The sequence below is a fragment of the Musa acuminata genome, chromosome BXJ1-8 (assembly GCF_036884655.1).
Source record: "Musa acuminata AAA Group cultivar baxijiao chromosome BXJ1-8, Cavendish_Baxijiao_AAA, whole genome shotgun sequence".
In the NCBI taxonomy this organism is placed as follows: domain Eukaryota; kingdom Viridiplantae; phylum Streptophyta; class Magnoliopsida; order Zingiberales; family Musaceae; genus Musa; species Musa acuminata.
Genome location: NC_088334.1, coordinates 50,644,846 through 50,661,502, shown reverse-complemented (window position 1 = coordinate 50,661,502; position 16,657 = coordinate 50,644,846). Strand labels below are relative to the sequence as shown.

Sequence of the window (16,657 nt, the reverse complement as noted above, 5' to 3'; positions counted from 1 at the left end):
GGGGTCTCTGTTTGATGTTGATGACAAGCTTGCTGCAGCAACACAAGAAGCAGTGTGTGATTTGGGTGGGATGATGATGTGTGTGGTTTGACAAAGAGCTGTTGCTGAAACACTTGTTTATGGTGCATCAAACAAATGTGCTCATTTGTTTCAGCAACAAATGGTAGGGATGGCACCTCTCTCTGAACTTGATCAGCTCAATGGCACTGAGAAAGATTATAATCATGAACAGTGGTATTCTTCTTCACCTAAAAGAGTAGTAATAGAACCAAAGGTTTTGATTGACATTAAAATTGTTGAGAAATGTTTTTATGATTTTAAAGATTTTGATGCACCATAAACAAATGTGATATGATCATTATTTTTAGTTAATAGACACTTAATACATGTAATCTAATCAATGTACCACACTAATTATCGAATATCACAAAAAACTCGCTTCAAATATTCTCTTGTTAAATCAATGATTGTATACAACCATATTATTTATATATTATAGTTATATTTTTATTCTAAACTTAAGAAATGAATGCTTATAGACTTTTAACACCTAAAGCGAATGAATGCATTTGATCATCGAAAAGGTTTTATTTTATTGAATAAACTTGTTTATATTTTTAACTAAACTTGTTTATGTTTTTGTACAAGTAGAGTAGTAATATGTGATGGTCTTCTACTCTCGAACTAAACTGAGGCAAAGGATATGAATCTTTTCTTCTCGAATACAACTACAAGTAGAGTAGTAATATGCGACGATATTCTACTCTCGAACTAAACTGAGACAGGATATGAATTTTTTCTTCTCGAACACAGTTACAAGTAATATGTGACGATCTTCTACTCTCAAACTAAACTGAGACAAAGGATATGAATCTTTTCTTCTCGAACACAGCTACAAGTAATATGTGACGATCTTCTACTCTCGAACTAAAGTGAGACAAAGGAAGGATATGAATCTTTTCTTTTTGGACGTGGAAACACTCGAAAAATAAGTCATGTCAGATCAAACTCGCTGATGATTATATTTAATCATGTCGGTTGAATTTACCAATGGCTACAGTTAAAAAAAGGTTAAAATTCAAATTATGCCCAAACAAATTTGACCAAAATAGTCCTGCAGATGGTGTTTCCTCTGTCACTCTAAAAAAAAAAAGAAAAAGAAAACCAAGAACAAGAACAGCATTTGATGCATCATTCTGTAACATTCCTCCGCTCAGTTGTGCCGTGGAGGTCCCATAGCCACCAGCCTACCATTGCGGTGTGAGACTGCTCATCCGAGGAAGGCCTTCTTTCCCATTCTTGGAACAGTATGATCTGTTTGTCCAAAGATGGGCTCCAACATCGTCCCTTCCCCATTGCTTGCTGGCCACCACATGTTGGTGGCGAGGCTCTTTGATGGGATCATCTTTTTGACTCCACTCCACTCATGACTCTGTTGCCATGAGAGCAAAGCAAGAAGCTTCAACCTTCCATGTGCAATGCTGGCCTTTCCCCATAGGAGAAGCATGCAAATCCTTTGTTCCAACATTAAGATGCCTGTTAGGTCTTGTGACTCAGTGCTCAGCTTCCATCCTTTTCATCTGATCATCAAATATTTTTTAATGCATTCTATAACAAAGCATCATTTCACAATTATATATTTTTTTGATTTCTCTCTCTAAAACTAAAAATTCATCCATTCGTTGTATTTTACATCGAACCACTTAGCCGAATAATCCAACTGATAAACTAATGACTCGACGACGACGACGACGACGATTAGTCCGTTAACTATGCCTACGATCCACACGATAAATAAATGATTAGAAGAAACATCAAGATCGTCAGTCAATCGGCATGATCGATCCATCCATTTATATATAATTAATTTATGTCACGCATAATTTAATTAGATAAACAAAGAGTTAATGTAAACAACCATATCAAAAAAGAGAATCTGCCCCCGAGATCTTGTCTGGAACATGATTTGGAGCCACACTGACATTATAATCTTAGTGCCGATGTCATAAGATTCGAAGGTTGACTAATTGCTCTTAATCAAATAAATATTACTTGCACTTGAGCCAGTATCTACACATAATTAAGAGCCAGTAGAAGGTGCTCCTGCCATCGGAGGCCAATCCACCGAGAGAAAGCAGTTGTTCTAAGAGATGCTATTGTCATCCAAATGAGGCCATCCATCTTGTGAGAAAGATGAGGTCGAGTGCGACGAGGTGAATGTTAACATGGGGAGGAAGAAGACAGGGGAGGGGGCTAATCTAATCCATCATTCCTTGGATTTGTGCAACTGCCAAAAAGATCAACCACCAACCATGATAGATTCCCCCAATCCTTTGGTCGTCTCTTGGACCGATTCTTCATCATGTTCCTTTTGACCATGAGTCGAATGTTGCAAGTTCTCCAATTAAATTTGTACAGACTCAAGATTGATTTATTAGTTTCATATTTACATGCGAGTTTAGTGGAGTTACACCTCAAACAAAATGGAAGGTAGAGAGAGGACGGGCCTTGGAACAATGATGAGATTATTTATTTGGGATGTAGGAGATTAAGATATAGGTCTCGAAAATAATCTTTTTTATGTTACATAAAGGTAAGATTGTATATATTCTCTCTCTAAAACCTACATTAATGTGAATGTACCTCCTCCTCGACTTAAATTATTAATCGAGTTTTGTTTGAATTTAGATAAAATAAAATTTCATGGGCATCTCCAATAGAAAAATTCTTGTGTTGAAATTTACTTAATTTATTTAAAATTAAATTTAGATATTCTTTAATCAATTTTAAGATAAAATCGATGAAATATATAAATGCTTGAACTAAATTCAAGTAGACAACTTGCTCCATGATCATAGGCATTGTTGGAAGAACATGAACTGACTGACTTCTTTATCCCCTATTCACAGAGAGACAGAGAGAGAGAGATATGTATATGAAGAAGGGAGATGATATCTTCTACGATATGATATCTGTGATACATACATACATACACATATACATACATACATGACTAACTCAACCAAATAGTATCAACCTAATAGTCTCCGTGAAACATTTGCAATCTGGACTAAGCTTTGGTTGGGCTGGATTTAGTTGACTTATTGTAGCCCACCAAGTCAATATCTATATTTAGATGATAATTTAAGTTGAGTTTATTGGGTTTATAGGAGAATTAAAATGACACCAACACCTAACCAACTAATGTGGTATCCTTTTCTTATAGATCCAGAGTTAGAAATCATTACTATAATACCTTAGCATACGTCTATGATGATCGGATTTCGAGGTCTAATATATGCAATTGACATATTCTTAATACACAATCATAAGATAGAAATAGAGTAACTCACTCACATACAATATTCTCACATGATTGAGGATGAGTCTATTTTTGTTAGAATAAATAATGTAAGCCGTAAGGAACTCCATTTAGAAAATGCTTTTCCTCAAATTTGATATTACAAGTTATCTTCAATTAAAAGAATTAAGAATTGATAACACCATATTTACTATATCATCAAGGTTAAATGTTGTTTGGCAATCTTAGTGCCCACAAGCAGTAAACCAATGTGTATCAATGTTCTAAAAGAATAAACTGATGAAATTGTCTTCCTCAAGTTTTACAAGCATAAAAGGGCATGTACAGAAGAGAGAGAGAGAGAGAGAGAGAGAGAGAGTCTTGAAAACCCTATCTTCAAGATTCTAAAGCTTGGCCAGTGTCACCAATTTAACCTCAGGAACTTAACACCTGCTTCTGAGGGAGTGCAATAGAACCTGCACCAAACAGAAGCTGTTAGTTTCAGGAATCACATAAGGAAAAAGAGAGTTTTGCAACGGCAACAAGAAGCACCAAGATTTTCCATTACAGCTGCGAAACATCGTGAAACAACGACACGGTGGTCTCTTAAAAGGAGAAACTTAAGAACAACTCTGCATTCTGAATAGCCATTAAATCACTGTATCCTGCTGAACCAAACAGGTGATAATAACCTACAGGAGGCTAATAAATCTCTAGTCTAAGAAGTATTATACTACCAATCAGATTCCTTGAGAGGAATACAAGAAAATGCAAAGACCGATTCACTTTTCTGATGAGTTCAACATATCAAATCTATTCCCTGCACCAAGAGATAATTACTGCAAGTTCTTGTTAGCAGTTTTTAATGGAGACAATTACAAGACCAAGTCTATCGTGCCGATTGGCATGTGTCAAAAGCACGCTAGGAAGGTAGCGGCACTGCCATCCTAAACACAAACCAAAAGTGGCGACATATGGCTAGATCATGAATCGCGTCCAACACGTATGGCAGAGAATCATACTATGTCAAAATGGTACAGAATAACCCTTTTCCATGATATGACAATCCTTGTCTCATGCATCTAGACATGTTTCACAAATCAATCGTATTCCATCAAAATAAAAGAACACATATGTACTAGCATTATCTTCAATAGCGAGAGAAATCAAAATTTTTCTACCAAAAATGTGAAATGGTGAGGAACTGAGCAGCTGCAAGGTTGCTGGAAAGAGAGTGAGAACATCAAAAAACCATAATAGGTTAAGTCATTGTCAAGATTAAGCATCTCCCACACGTTTGGATTTTGACCAACTTTTCATTTTAAAGACACATCTGCAATATCACGTCTGGCATGACCTGAAATCTTGGAATTCCATGAGAATTTGTTTCTCAAATTTGTGGACTCATAAAAACGTGAAACATGATCAATTCTTCAAGACTTAGCATATATCTCAATCAGCCACTCGCCATGAATATGTCAGTTTCCAAATGAGACCTTATTACAAAAGTGTATATATCCAGCCACGAATACTAAAAGACAGAGGCAAAAGTGAAATGGGCCATCTTTTGTCCATAGAGTATCATGAACTTGACAAAGTCCATGGCTTCTGAAAAATAATATATTTTAATTATATCCAGGCATCATTGAATTCCATGTCACATCATTCCTCATACTGCCATTTTAAGGAATACACTCAACAAATAATCTCTCCACACTTTGCATAGCTCGATAAGAGGGCATTTGACGCAACAATATCACCACACATACCATATTTTATAAACTTGCCGGCTCATCTAAACATCTGATAGTGTAGAAAGGGAAGCAAAACATTGATGATGGTCTTTTTTTTTTTGGATAACTTACTAACACAACAAGGAATCCCTCACTGCCCACCAATCCTCTAATCATAATGCTTTATGAGATCTAAGCATACTTGGTCATATGGTTGAGGAGTCTATGCCACTTGGACATTCTTCATACATTTGAATTCAGTACATAAATATCCATATCAAGTCCAAATCTGGTTCCAATACTGTGGACCTGCAAATCCCCTATACTTATCTTTCATGGCGGACTCTCCAGAGAGGCCATTATGATCAACACCAGAAATGATGGTATTCCATGGTGCCCTATCTTTCACACTAGTACTAAAAACCTTAGAACCTTAGCAGCATTGTCAACTGCACCAACTTGGCTTTCATGTCAACTAGCCCATTCCCAATTCCAACCCTTGAGACTGTTGGACCAGTTTGGTAACATGACCATCAATCTCTGTTCACTTATTTTCCAACTCGAGAACCCAGAAGTGCAATCAGCAATACCACATCTAAATCACTACTATACTTCTCCAAATGCATTCAATAAAACAGTGCTCTTCTTGCACATTTGCTGAAATGACTCGATAGCTCTGGAAAAATTGAATCTAGCACATGCGATAGCTAACTAGTGTTCTATCCACATGGAGATCTTTCAAGAAACTAGACTCAAAGACATCTAAAAGAATTTGCTCAAGTATAAATTCACTGTAAGAGCAAGAAATAGCTGCAGTCAACAAATTGCACATGAACTCACTCTGTCTCAAACAGCGTACTGAACTCCCAGTTTAAATTCGTGAGAACAGCTCAAAGGCAGAGATGACATCCCTTCTCAGTGAGTTCGCTGAGATGTTTAAGATCCACTTGACGGAATTCTTTGCTGGTGTCTGACGAAACACTCACCGGGCATCCCATGTGAAGTCCAAACAGAAATCATTGTACATCGAATTCAGTGCATAAAGACACCAAAATGATTGCAGAATGCCAGGAGTTTGAGTTTGGCCTATGTATTTGTTTTCCAAGACATGCTTGAAGACGACGCTGCCAAAAATGAAGGAAGCACGCTAAAATCGAGACCCAGATCATCAAGCAAAACAGTCGACAGATCCGTCAGGGGACCAGTTCCAAGCGTATCCAGCAATGAAGCAAGTCCGAGGAACCACGATCTTCTCCGGCATTTGATCAAACAACTTACGAGCGCACGCCAAGTTGTCAGCTCTCCCGTAGAGGTTAACCAAATTGCCGGACGAAGCCAAGATTTTGGTGAGACCTTCGGGCATGACGTCTTCGTGACCTTCGTCACCGGGTTTCCGGGTGGATGATCTCAAGGATGTGGCGGCGTGGATGCCTCGGTGCGGCGCTGAGGAGTATATATATATATATATATGTATATATGTATATATTTATGTATACATATATATACGGACGAGGATGCAGGCCGGGGTTTTACATGGGATTTGGAAACGTGCTAATCGTGTGGAATATGTACACACACACACATAAACATGTATATATATATATACATATATATGTATATATATATATGTATATGTATATATATATATGTATATGTATATATATATATGTATATATATATATATGTATGTATATATATATATATGTATGTATATACATATATATATGTATATATATATATATGTATATATATATATATATATTTATGTATATATATATATATATGTATGTATAGATATATATATATATACATACATATATACATATATATATACATGTTTATACATATACATATATATATATATATGTATATACATATATATATACATATATATATATATATATATATATATAATCTTCTTGATTTCTCTTTACATGTCTAAAGCCCATATGCAATTCTTCCTATTCACCATGCTTATCTTTTTTTCACATATATCATATTTAAGTACCTAATTTAGTATAAAAATCATCATAAGTGTTCTATTTTATCATATTTATAACTTCTTCTGCCTCTTTTAGATGCTAAATATTTTCAAATTTCTTCTTAATTTTATAGTTTCAATGTTCTCTAAAGCATGATTTTTTAGTATCGATTATAAGTTGATTTTTCTTGCATTGTCACCCACTCTCACTTAAAGATATACCTCAATCTTTATTTTTCTTAAAAAAAATCTCTTTTATTTTGCTTTGAATGATACATTTGGCATTAGAATCTCCTCCTTTTATTATTATTATAAAATATAAAATATAATATTATTTTTTTTAAATCTCACCATCCAATGGTATTAGATCTTTTCATTATCTTTTTCCTCTTTTATTTTTAATAACATATATCTAATATTATTACACTAAGTTGATTCCTAAGATTTTGCTATGTATAATTATATTGACCTTTCACATGACTTTATATACTTTCTGGTGAGAAAGAAATCCATTTGACTTCTCTTATTAATAACTAATATTTAAATCTTTTCATTAATTGGGTATTAATAATTATAAGATCATATAAAATACAAAGAATAAAATCAAACCAACTCCTTGATTTATCTTCCCATAACTAAAGACCCTTTTGCACTCCTTGAACTTACATTTTTTTTTTTCCTTACATGATCATATTCTTGGTATATAACTAATCATGAAAGTTATGAGTCTTCTATTTTCTCATATTTGCAATAGTTTTCGCCTCTTTTTAGTCTTTATATATTTTTAATTTTTTTTCTTAATTTTATGATCTTATCAACCTCTAAAAAGCGTGATCTTCTAATAATGATTATCTTTTGAATCGTTCTAATATAACCACTAATTCTCTCTTAAATATATGTCACTTTCTTTTTTTTAAGAAAAATCTTATTTCTTACTCCTAATCTTATTAATCATCAATCTATTTTGTATTAATATTATCTCTTCAAAGTTCCACACTTCTTTATCTTAATTATTATTTTTAAAATTTTACCATCTAATCCTAGTCAATTTTTTACTATATTTTATTCTAATATTTATTTTAGAAATATATATCTAATACTATTAATATATATTAATATATGTTGATATGTTAAACTTTCACTATATATATAACTTTATATATCTTTCTATAAAAAAAAATTATTTGAATATAAAAAATTATAAAAAAAACTAAATGAGAAAGAACGTGGCTTTGAGACCAACTGTTAGGAACGAGTCGGCACTAAGAGGAGGGGATGAATTAGTGTAGCGGATAAATCACATCGATTCAAAATTTTTTAGTACGATAAAAATTGATCTTAGAAATGTATTTAACTTGAAAGTATATGGAAGAATATAATGAAAGTAAGGCAAGTAAATAGTTTGCAGTGAAGGTAAATAGCAAGAATAGAAATGCAAACCATTTTATAGTGGTTCGGTCGTCGTAACCTACATCCACTCCATCGATTCCTCTTCCGTCGAGGCTACCGGCATCCACTAACAATCTTTCTTCAATGGGTGAATATCAACTATCCTTACAACTCGATTCTCCTTTTGACATGTTCAGGAGAGAACCTTTACAACCCCCTTCACTCATCTCTTAAACAAAACTAACACTTAGAGCTTTTAGAGGAGTTCTCATAAGATTACAACAACGTTTATTTTCTTTTTTACTCTCTACATATTAACCATGGATGAGAGGGATATTTATAGGCCTCAAGTGGATTCAAACTTGAAGCCTAAAAAGATCTTATCCAGGGTTTTCCAGGTCTTGGCAGTGCCACCGCCCACAGCACTGATATTGGGCGATACCATCACCCAGTCTAGTGGTACCACCACTTGACACTCTACCACTATGCGGTATCACCGTCCAATCTGACAGTACTACTGCCTAACAGTCTCTCGGAGAATAAGAACTTAATGGTATCACCGCCTGACATAGTCTCGGAGATTGTGCCACGATAGTTTCACATGTTGGGTCATTGTTTGGGCCTTTTCACTTGGCCCAACATAGTCCAAACTTGGGCCCAATTGACCATAATTGAGTTGACCCAATTTCAACTCAATATACTAAGCTAAATAAGTCTGGTAACTCTAGGTTTCTTCCGGCAATCTTTTGACGAACTTTCGATGATATCTCAGCAATGTTCAGCAGACTCCCAACAAGCTCTTGGACTTCACGACGATCTTCTTGGTGAGTTCTGACGAGCTTCTTTGGCAAGCTCTTAGACTTCTTGGTCAATTCTGTCAGAACTTCGAATGAACGTTCGGACTTTAAACAAACTCTCGAACTCCCAAAAAAATCTCGTTCTTGACTCTGGGACTTCATTTTGCTTTATGCCTTGATCACTATCGTAGTTAATCTTGCACACTTAAAACCTACTTCGATCTAGACAATTATTACAAAGCTTGAATCAAATGTTGTCTGGCATGTCATTGGTTCATCGACACTTCATCCGATTCTTCGACGTATCATCCTCTCTCACCGCCTATTGTCCAATCGGTCAGTTGACCCCGTAACTCTGATTTCCTTGATGCAATTCCCGCTCTTTTTGGCTCGATACCCGAACCTATGGCCCGAAGTCTTTTGTCGATACATCAACTGATCCTTCGACTCAACGTCTAATCTTCTGACATGTTTCTCTCCGGTCCAACATGATTCTTCTTGCTTTAATTGTCTCTCCTCAATCGAAACTTCCCGCATCACTGAAAATGTAGATCAAATCATAAATACTTTTAATTGATTTCATCATCAAAATTCGAGATTCAACGTATGCATGATATTTAATATTATAAAGGCTAAAAGATCTCTCGTATTAAAGTTTAAAATATTAAATATGAAGATCTTATATTGATTGGAAATTATGATAAATAATTAGTTTTTTTAATGATTACGATGTTTTAATTGGATCTTATGAGTTGATCGTCAATAATTTTAATTTGACATTGAGTTTTATGAAATTATCAAGTAATATATTGTATAATTATAAACTATATATATTTTATAATATGTGTGAATAATAACTTAACGGTATCATCAAATTGTATGTTATAGATTTGAAGTTTGGATACGTGGAGAATTAAAAAATAATATTATCTTTTAAATCAGCTTGCATCACCATTAACTTTCTCTTAAAATATAACTCTTTAATTCTTTTTTATCTTACTGGTCATTATTATACATTTTATATTAATATTATCTCAATCCAAGTTGTAAACTCTTTCTTTTAATATATATATATATATATATATATATATATATATATATTATATCATAATTTTTGAAATTTTATCATCTAGTCTAGTAAATATTTTTCAGTGTCTTTTATTTATTAAACTTCCATTATATATAATTTTCCATCAACTTCCAATAATATGTATGTATATATATATATATATATATATATATATATATATATATATATATATATATATATATAACAATAATGTGACAAAAAGTTCATTATATAAAACTACAATAAAAAAACATGCTTTAGACTTGATAATCAAACTTAGTTAATATAAGAAAATATATAAATTTATCTACTTATATATCACTTAAAATCTGGATTATATACAAGGACAATTCCAAAATTTAAATTGTGTTTGGATTTGAAGATTTATAGAGATTAAATTGGATATAGTCTTCTATCTTATTTTAAAATATCATTCAGTTCATTTCATTTGAAATATAAATAAATATATTGCCATTTCAAGGGAAGATGAATTTGAGATACCAAAAGACTATAATTAAGGAGATATCTGAGTGGTTAAGAGGTTATGTATACAATAAAGCTATGGATTATGTAATGTATAAATATAACATATAAACAAAAATAACAATACTTACCTTTGGGCTACAAATAGATTTTTTTTAAGGAAATCCATGTTTTATATATATATATATATATATATATATATATATATTTGGATGTATTTTCAAGAATATATAAATTATTTTTTAAAAAAAAGGGGATATATGTATAATATTTATTTTGGTATATATACAGAGTCAATTTTCTAGAAAGTGGTATTTTGGTCACCAAACACCCTGTTTTCAGGCTTTTGCCAATTGGGAACAAACATACTCCTGTTTTCTCTCTCTGTCTTGACCTAAAATTTCAAAAAAAGAGAAAGTTTTGGAGGAAGAGAGAGAGATAGAGAGAGTCTGTTGGATTTGTGTTCTTCCCCCCTTTGTTGTCTCCTTTGCCTTCTCCTCCTACCTCTTTCATGGAAAGAGAAGGAAACAGATAGAGAGAGAGAGGAGAAGGAAAGAGAGAGAGAGAGAGAGAGAGAGAGAGGAGAGAGAAGCGGAAAGAGAAACAGAGCTTGAAGCTTTGGCCCTCTCCTCCTACCTCTTTCATGGCCCATTCCTAAATTCTCTCCCTAATCGTTTCCTCTCCCCTTTGTCCCCATTGATAAAGCCCTCTGGTATTCTCCCAAGGTCACATCTTTGGCTCTTTCAGATCGTAAAAATCCTTCTTTTCTATTGCTCTTATATTCGCGCTTTTCTTGTTCTTGTTCTCCTCCTGATAGTTGTCTCGGCGATTTTAACCTTGTAGGTTTAATCCTGCTTCTTTTTCTTTTCTTTGTCCCAGGGAGACAAAAAAAATCCAATCTTTTCTTTCAAGCTGCAGGAAGTGACCTTTCCTTAGTGTTTTGGCGTTTTTCTTTGAGATTTGACGGAAAGATCTTATCTTGCATCTGCCTCGGTTGGATCCCAGAATCTTCTTGGGAAGAGCTCGGTTTTTCGGTTTCATTCTTCGAAAAAAGATCGGATCTTGGTCGCAGAATCTCCGAAGTCTCAATGGGGAATTGCTGCATGACGCTCGCCGATCCGGAGAAGAAGAAGCGGAAGAAGAAGAAGGAGAAGAGGCCAAATCCCTTCTCGTTCGACTACAACCGCGGGCCGGGGGCCGGCCTCGCCGTCCTCACCAATCCCACCGGCCGGGACATCGGCAGCCAGTACGAGCTCGCGCAGGAGCTCGGTCGGGGTGAGTTCGGCGTCACCTACCTCTGCACCGACAAGGCCACAGGGCATCACTACGCCTGCAAGTCCATCTCCAAGAAGAAGCTGCGCACCGCCGTGGACATTGAGGACGTGCGGAGGGAGGTGGAGATTATGAGGCATTTCCCCAGCCACCCCAACATCGTGAGCCTCAAGGACACGTACGAGGACGACGGCGCCGTCCACCTCGTGATGGAGCTGTGCGAAGGAGGGGAGCTCTTCGACCGGATCGTAGCAAGGGGGCATTACACCGAACGAGCGGCTGCCGCTGTTACACGGACCATCATAGAAGTCATTCAGGTCTCATCTCTGCACTTCTGCTTTCTCTTTTTACCCATTCTTGTTCTTTTACTTTGTCTTTGCATTGTATATTGCTCTATGATATGCTTTTTTTCATTTGTAATGTCTTAACATCTTGATGTGTGTGAAAGCGCATTACCTTTTGTTCTTTAGGGAACTTTATGTTTGGCTTTGTGCAATCACTCTTGTTTATTGGCAAGTCATTTATGATATCAGTTTTTAGAATCACCTGAGCTAAAACTTTTCTATATCACCTTCCTTGAATATTCCAGCACTAGCAATAGGTAATTCTGGCCTCCTTGCTACAGTTCTCACATTTGCAAAAGTGAAAGGTATTAAATCTTTGTAGATTCTTTGACCACATGAAAAGGTCATTGGTTCTAAATGTGTTCATATTATTTGTTTGAAATCGACTTACCTTTTACTGTTAAATGCTTGTGGCTCTTTGTTCCTTCACTTTTTGGAGCTCCATCTTCTTTTCGTTCATCTAAGCCTTTTTTTTTTAATCTCTTGTTGGCAACAGTAAGCCACCTTTATGAATGTGTAAATAGTTTTTATCAGTGGTAGTTCAATCTGTCTACGTGCTTGCATCTCAGATTTTGTTGTTTCCTGTATGGTTTAGGATTTATGTTATGCCCGTATACTTCTGCTGTGACCATGTGTCAAATTATTGCTGGATATCCTTGCTTTAGCTTCAACTTTAATTAAGTAATATACTGGCATAATTTAATTTTACCTGCTTCATGTCATGATCAGGTGTGTCACAAGCATGGGGTCATGCACCGGGATCTCAAACCTGAGAACTTCTTATTTGGGAACAAAAAGGAAAATGCACCATTGAAGGCCATTGATTTTGGGTTGTCTGTGTTCTTTAAACCTGGTAAATTGCGGGAAGAAATGCCTTTTTGCTGCTATCTTAGCTCTTGTGTATTTTTTTTCCTTGTTAGCTTCAGATTTAAATATGCTTGTGGATCCCTGACGATTGATGTTTGGCTTCACTTGTTGCGATTATTAATGGAGGAAAGACGCTGAGCATATTATATAATCTGTTCTGTAAAGTCTTCCAAATTGTGATGCTTTTTTTCCCTTATCAGGTGAACATTTCTCTGAAATTGTTGGTAGTCCTTATTACATGGCGCCGGAGGTTCTAAAGAGAAATTACGGCCCAGAAGTTGATGTCTGGAGTGCAGGAGTGATCCTATACATCCTGCTTTGTGGTGTGCCCCCATTTTGGTCGGGTAAATTTCTTCTACAAATGGACGAAAACCATTGGAAACTTTATGATATCTTCTTTGGCTTTCCTATATGTAACACCAGTGTATCCAAAAACTGAGGTGTGTGCCCATTAACCGTCAAACTCTTTGTTCATCTGCAGAAACTGAACAAGGTGTTGCTCAAGCAATTCTTCGTTCTTCCATAGATTTTAAAAGAGATCCATGGCCAAAAGTTTCTGATAGCGCTAAAGATCTAGTCAGGCATATGCTTGATCCAGATCCAAAACAGAGGTTCACAGCCCAGCAAGTCCTTGGTAATTTTTAAATTTGCATCCATTTTGTTTCGTTACTTGTTCGAACTTACATTTTTATTTTACTACCTTGTTACATATAATAAGTGCTACCTTTTTATATTATTTATCTTAAGATGATTGCGGGTCTGCATTATTATATTATCAAAATATAGAATAATCAATTTATTCTTGGTTCTTTATCAAGAATCAGTGGCTGATGTTGAATCCTATTTGACTTATTTCAGTATGCCTACAAGTCAAGGAGGTGGTACTATTTATTTTTTGGCAAATATTTAGTACAGTTGGATAATTACTAGATACCACTTTTCTCGTTGGTTTTCATGCATTTCCATATATGCTTTATGACAGAAACCGTCAACTTGTACCTCATATTTGAATGAGTAAGAAGATGTCTTTATTGAAACTTGAAAGACATTAAGGACACCGGATGTGAATCGAGATCTGTTACATATTCTTATTTTCCTCAACAGGAAAATGTGTTGGCACATGAGCTGGCCAATTTTTGTCGTTGAAATGAGAGAGTGTTGAGGTCGGGAGCTGAAGCTCCCAACTTTTTGTCTTCAAACACTTTGACTTGTTTCTGATGGTTGATTAATGAATGTGGTTTTTGTTTTTATATAGAATTCCTTTAACGTCACTGTATGTATGTCTTCTTTCTTTAATTGATACGATCCTCATAGCATGTATCACAACTTTGAATTATGCCTTTATGTTGCAGATCATTCGTGGCTGCAGAATGCCAAGAAAGCTCCTAATGTAAATCTAGGTGAAACTGTGCGTGCAAGACTCCAACAGTTCTCTGTGATGAATAAATTTAAAAAGAAAGCCCTAAGGGTAAGAACTAAGAATATTCGTTATTGTATTGGTTGAGTCCATTCCACATCCAAAAAATATTCACATTTGGCTTCTGATACTGTACATGACTAAGAATTTTCTTGTTAGCTGTTCTCTATCTATGCACTTTTTATCAATGTTCCTTTTCAAGCAGATCCCAGCCACTGATACATTCAGACTTATCATCGCAGGTGGTGGCTGAATATTTATCTGTTGAGGAAGCAGCAGACATAAAGGATATGTTTGACAAGATGGACATAAACAAAAATGGAAAAATAAACTTTGAGGAATTGAAATTAGGTTTGCACAAGCTTGGTCACCAGATTTCCGATGCAGATGTACAGATATTAATGGAAGCAGTAAGTACATAATCGGATGTCTTAATTGTTATTTGAGGAACTTCTTGTTTGTGTCCAACTTGTGGTCTTGTCAGATTCTTTACTACAATGTACACCCAAAAGCAAAGATGCAAACCATGATGGAAAATTTATTCTGTGCTTAATCTACCCCTACCTTGATGGAAAATAGAAAGTAGGTGGAAGAAAGTTGGTTGTAGTAAATGTAATATATTGTGTCATAATCTACTCCTACATATGTTATAATAAAGTTATTTAATTCAAAGATTGTTAAACTGATCACATATTGTTGATGACAGGGTGACGTCGATGGAAGCGGCACGCTGAACTATGGAGAATTTGTTGCTGTATCAATTCACTTGCGAAAGATTGGAAACGATGAACACCTTCATAAGGCCTTCTCATACTTTGATCAGAACAAGAGTGGTTACATAGAAATTGAAGAGCTCAAGGACTCGTTGGTGGATGATTTAGGTCCAAATCATGAAGAAGTCATTGATGCTATCATTCGTGACGTAGACACTGACAAGGTCAAATATCATAGTCCTTTCATGGACAAAACCCTATAACCTATTACCTACTTGCTTGCTTCTTCTAATCTCTCATGCAAAAAAATTATTCTTTTTGTTTAGCATACAACTAAAACATGTTTATGAACCTTATCGATAAGAGTAAAATGTAGTGAGCAAGAATCTGATCTTTTCTCTGATAATGATGATAATAATAATAATGAGATGATGTTGGCATTTGGTTGCAGGATGGGAGGATAAGTTATGAGGAGTTTGCAGCGATGATGAAAGCAGGAACGGATTGGAGGAAGGCGTCGAGGCAGTATTCAAGGGAGCGCTTCAGTAGCCTCAGCTCAAAGTTGATGAAGGATGGATCTTTGCAGCTGAAAGTTGGGGCAGATTAAAACCAAAGAAACATATCTTAGAGTATTTTGAAATTGGAAATCCTGTTTTTGGCATTCTTGCTTGTTGATTTCAATTTATGACTCAAGTCTGCAGCCACATCTTTGGTTTTGGTCTTGTTGGGAACGATGAGCTAATTGCCAGCTTTGTCCGGATGTGTTCTGATTAGAGGGATGTTGATGGGGCTTATGGCTGTAACAATGTGACTAGTTGTAGGATGTTGATGCAGGAAGGTGGATGCCACAAGTTGGGGAATGGCAGCTTAACCTTTCATGCATTTGGTCTAATTATTCTCTGTAGATCTTGTCTGATTGAAGCAAACTTTGAATATATTATGCCCTCCTTCCAATCCAACATTGTGTTTATTGTGCCTTGCCATCTGATGATGAACACTTGTTTAGAGTCTTGTTCGAACAGTGATATTGTTTCTTTGCGACTCGAGTCTCAGTAAGTTAGTTCTATCGGCTCTTCCAAGACCGACATTTTTTTTTTTTTAATCTTGATTCTTGGACAATTGGCTATTAGAAGTTTCAGTAAGTTGATATAAATTTGACAAAATCTTCCACAAGTGTGTTTCATCACTACCAATCTTGAGCTTCTTGTTGGTCATGCTATGCAGTTTTCTTGACCATGTTTGACTTCAATTTCATCTCCATTTTTTCATGTTCTACATATCAAGGAACTAA

At 35.3% G+C, this 16,657-nt stretch overlaps 1 protein-coding gene across 1 annotated transcript; it reads left to right on the top strand.

Moving 5' to 3' along the window:
- Positions 1-11,841: 11,841 nt before the first annotated feature.
- On the top strand, positions 11,842-16,325 carry LOC135588650 (calcium-dependent protein kinase 20-like). Its single transcript, XM_065080866.1, has 8 exons — positions 11,842-12,342; positions 13,099-13,222; positions 13,437-13,580; positions 13,718-13,870; positions 14,589-14,704; positions 14,896-15,063; positions 15,360-15,590; positions 15,818-16,325. The coding sequence occupies exons 1-8, from the start codon at positions 11,842-11,844 to the stop codon at positions 15,971-15,973; spliced, it is 1,593 nt and encodes a 530-aa protein (XP_064936938.1). The 3' UTR covers positions 15,974-16,325.
- The last annotated feature ends 332 nt before the right edge of the window (positions 16,326-16,657 follow it).

What these genes read in the sequence shown, in the direction of transcription:
- LOC135588650 (XM_065080866.1), top strand. Translation starts at nt 11,842, where the DNA reads ATGGGGAATTGCTGCATGACGCTCGCCGATCCGGAGAAGAAGAAGCGG. An exon ending in CACAGCCCAGCAAGTCCTTG is followed by an intron (nt 13,871 to 14,588) that starts GTAATTTTTAAA and finishes TTTATGTTGCAG; the next exon opens with ATCATTCGTGGCTGCAGAAT. An exon ending in TTAAAAAGAAAGCCCTAAGG is followed by an intron (nt 14,705 to 14,895) that starts GTAAGAACTAAG and finishes TTATCATCGCAG; the next exon opens with GTGGTGGCTGAATATTTATC.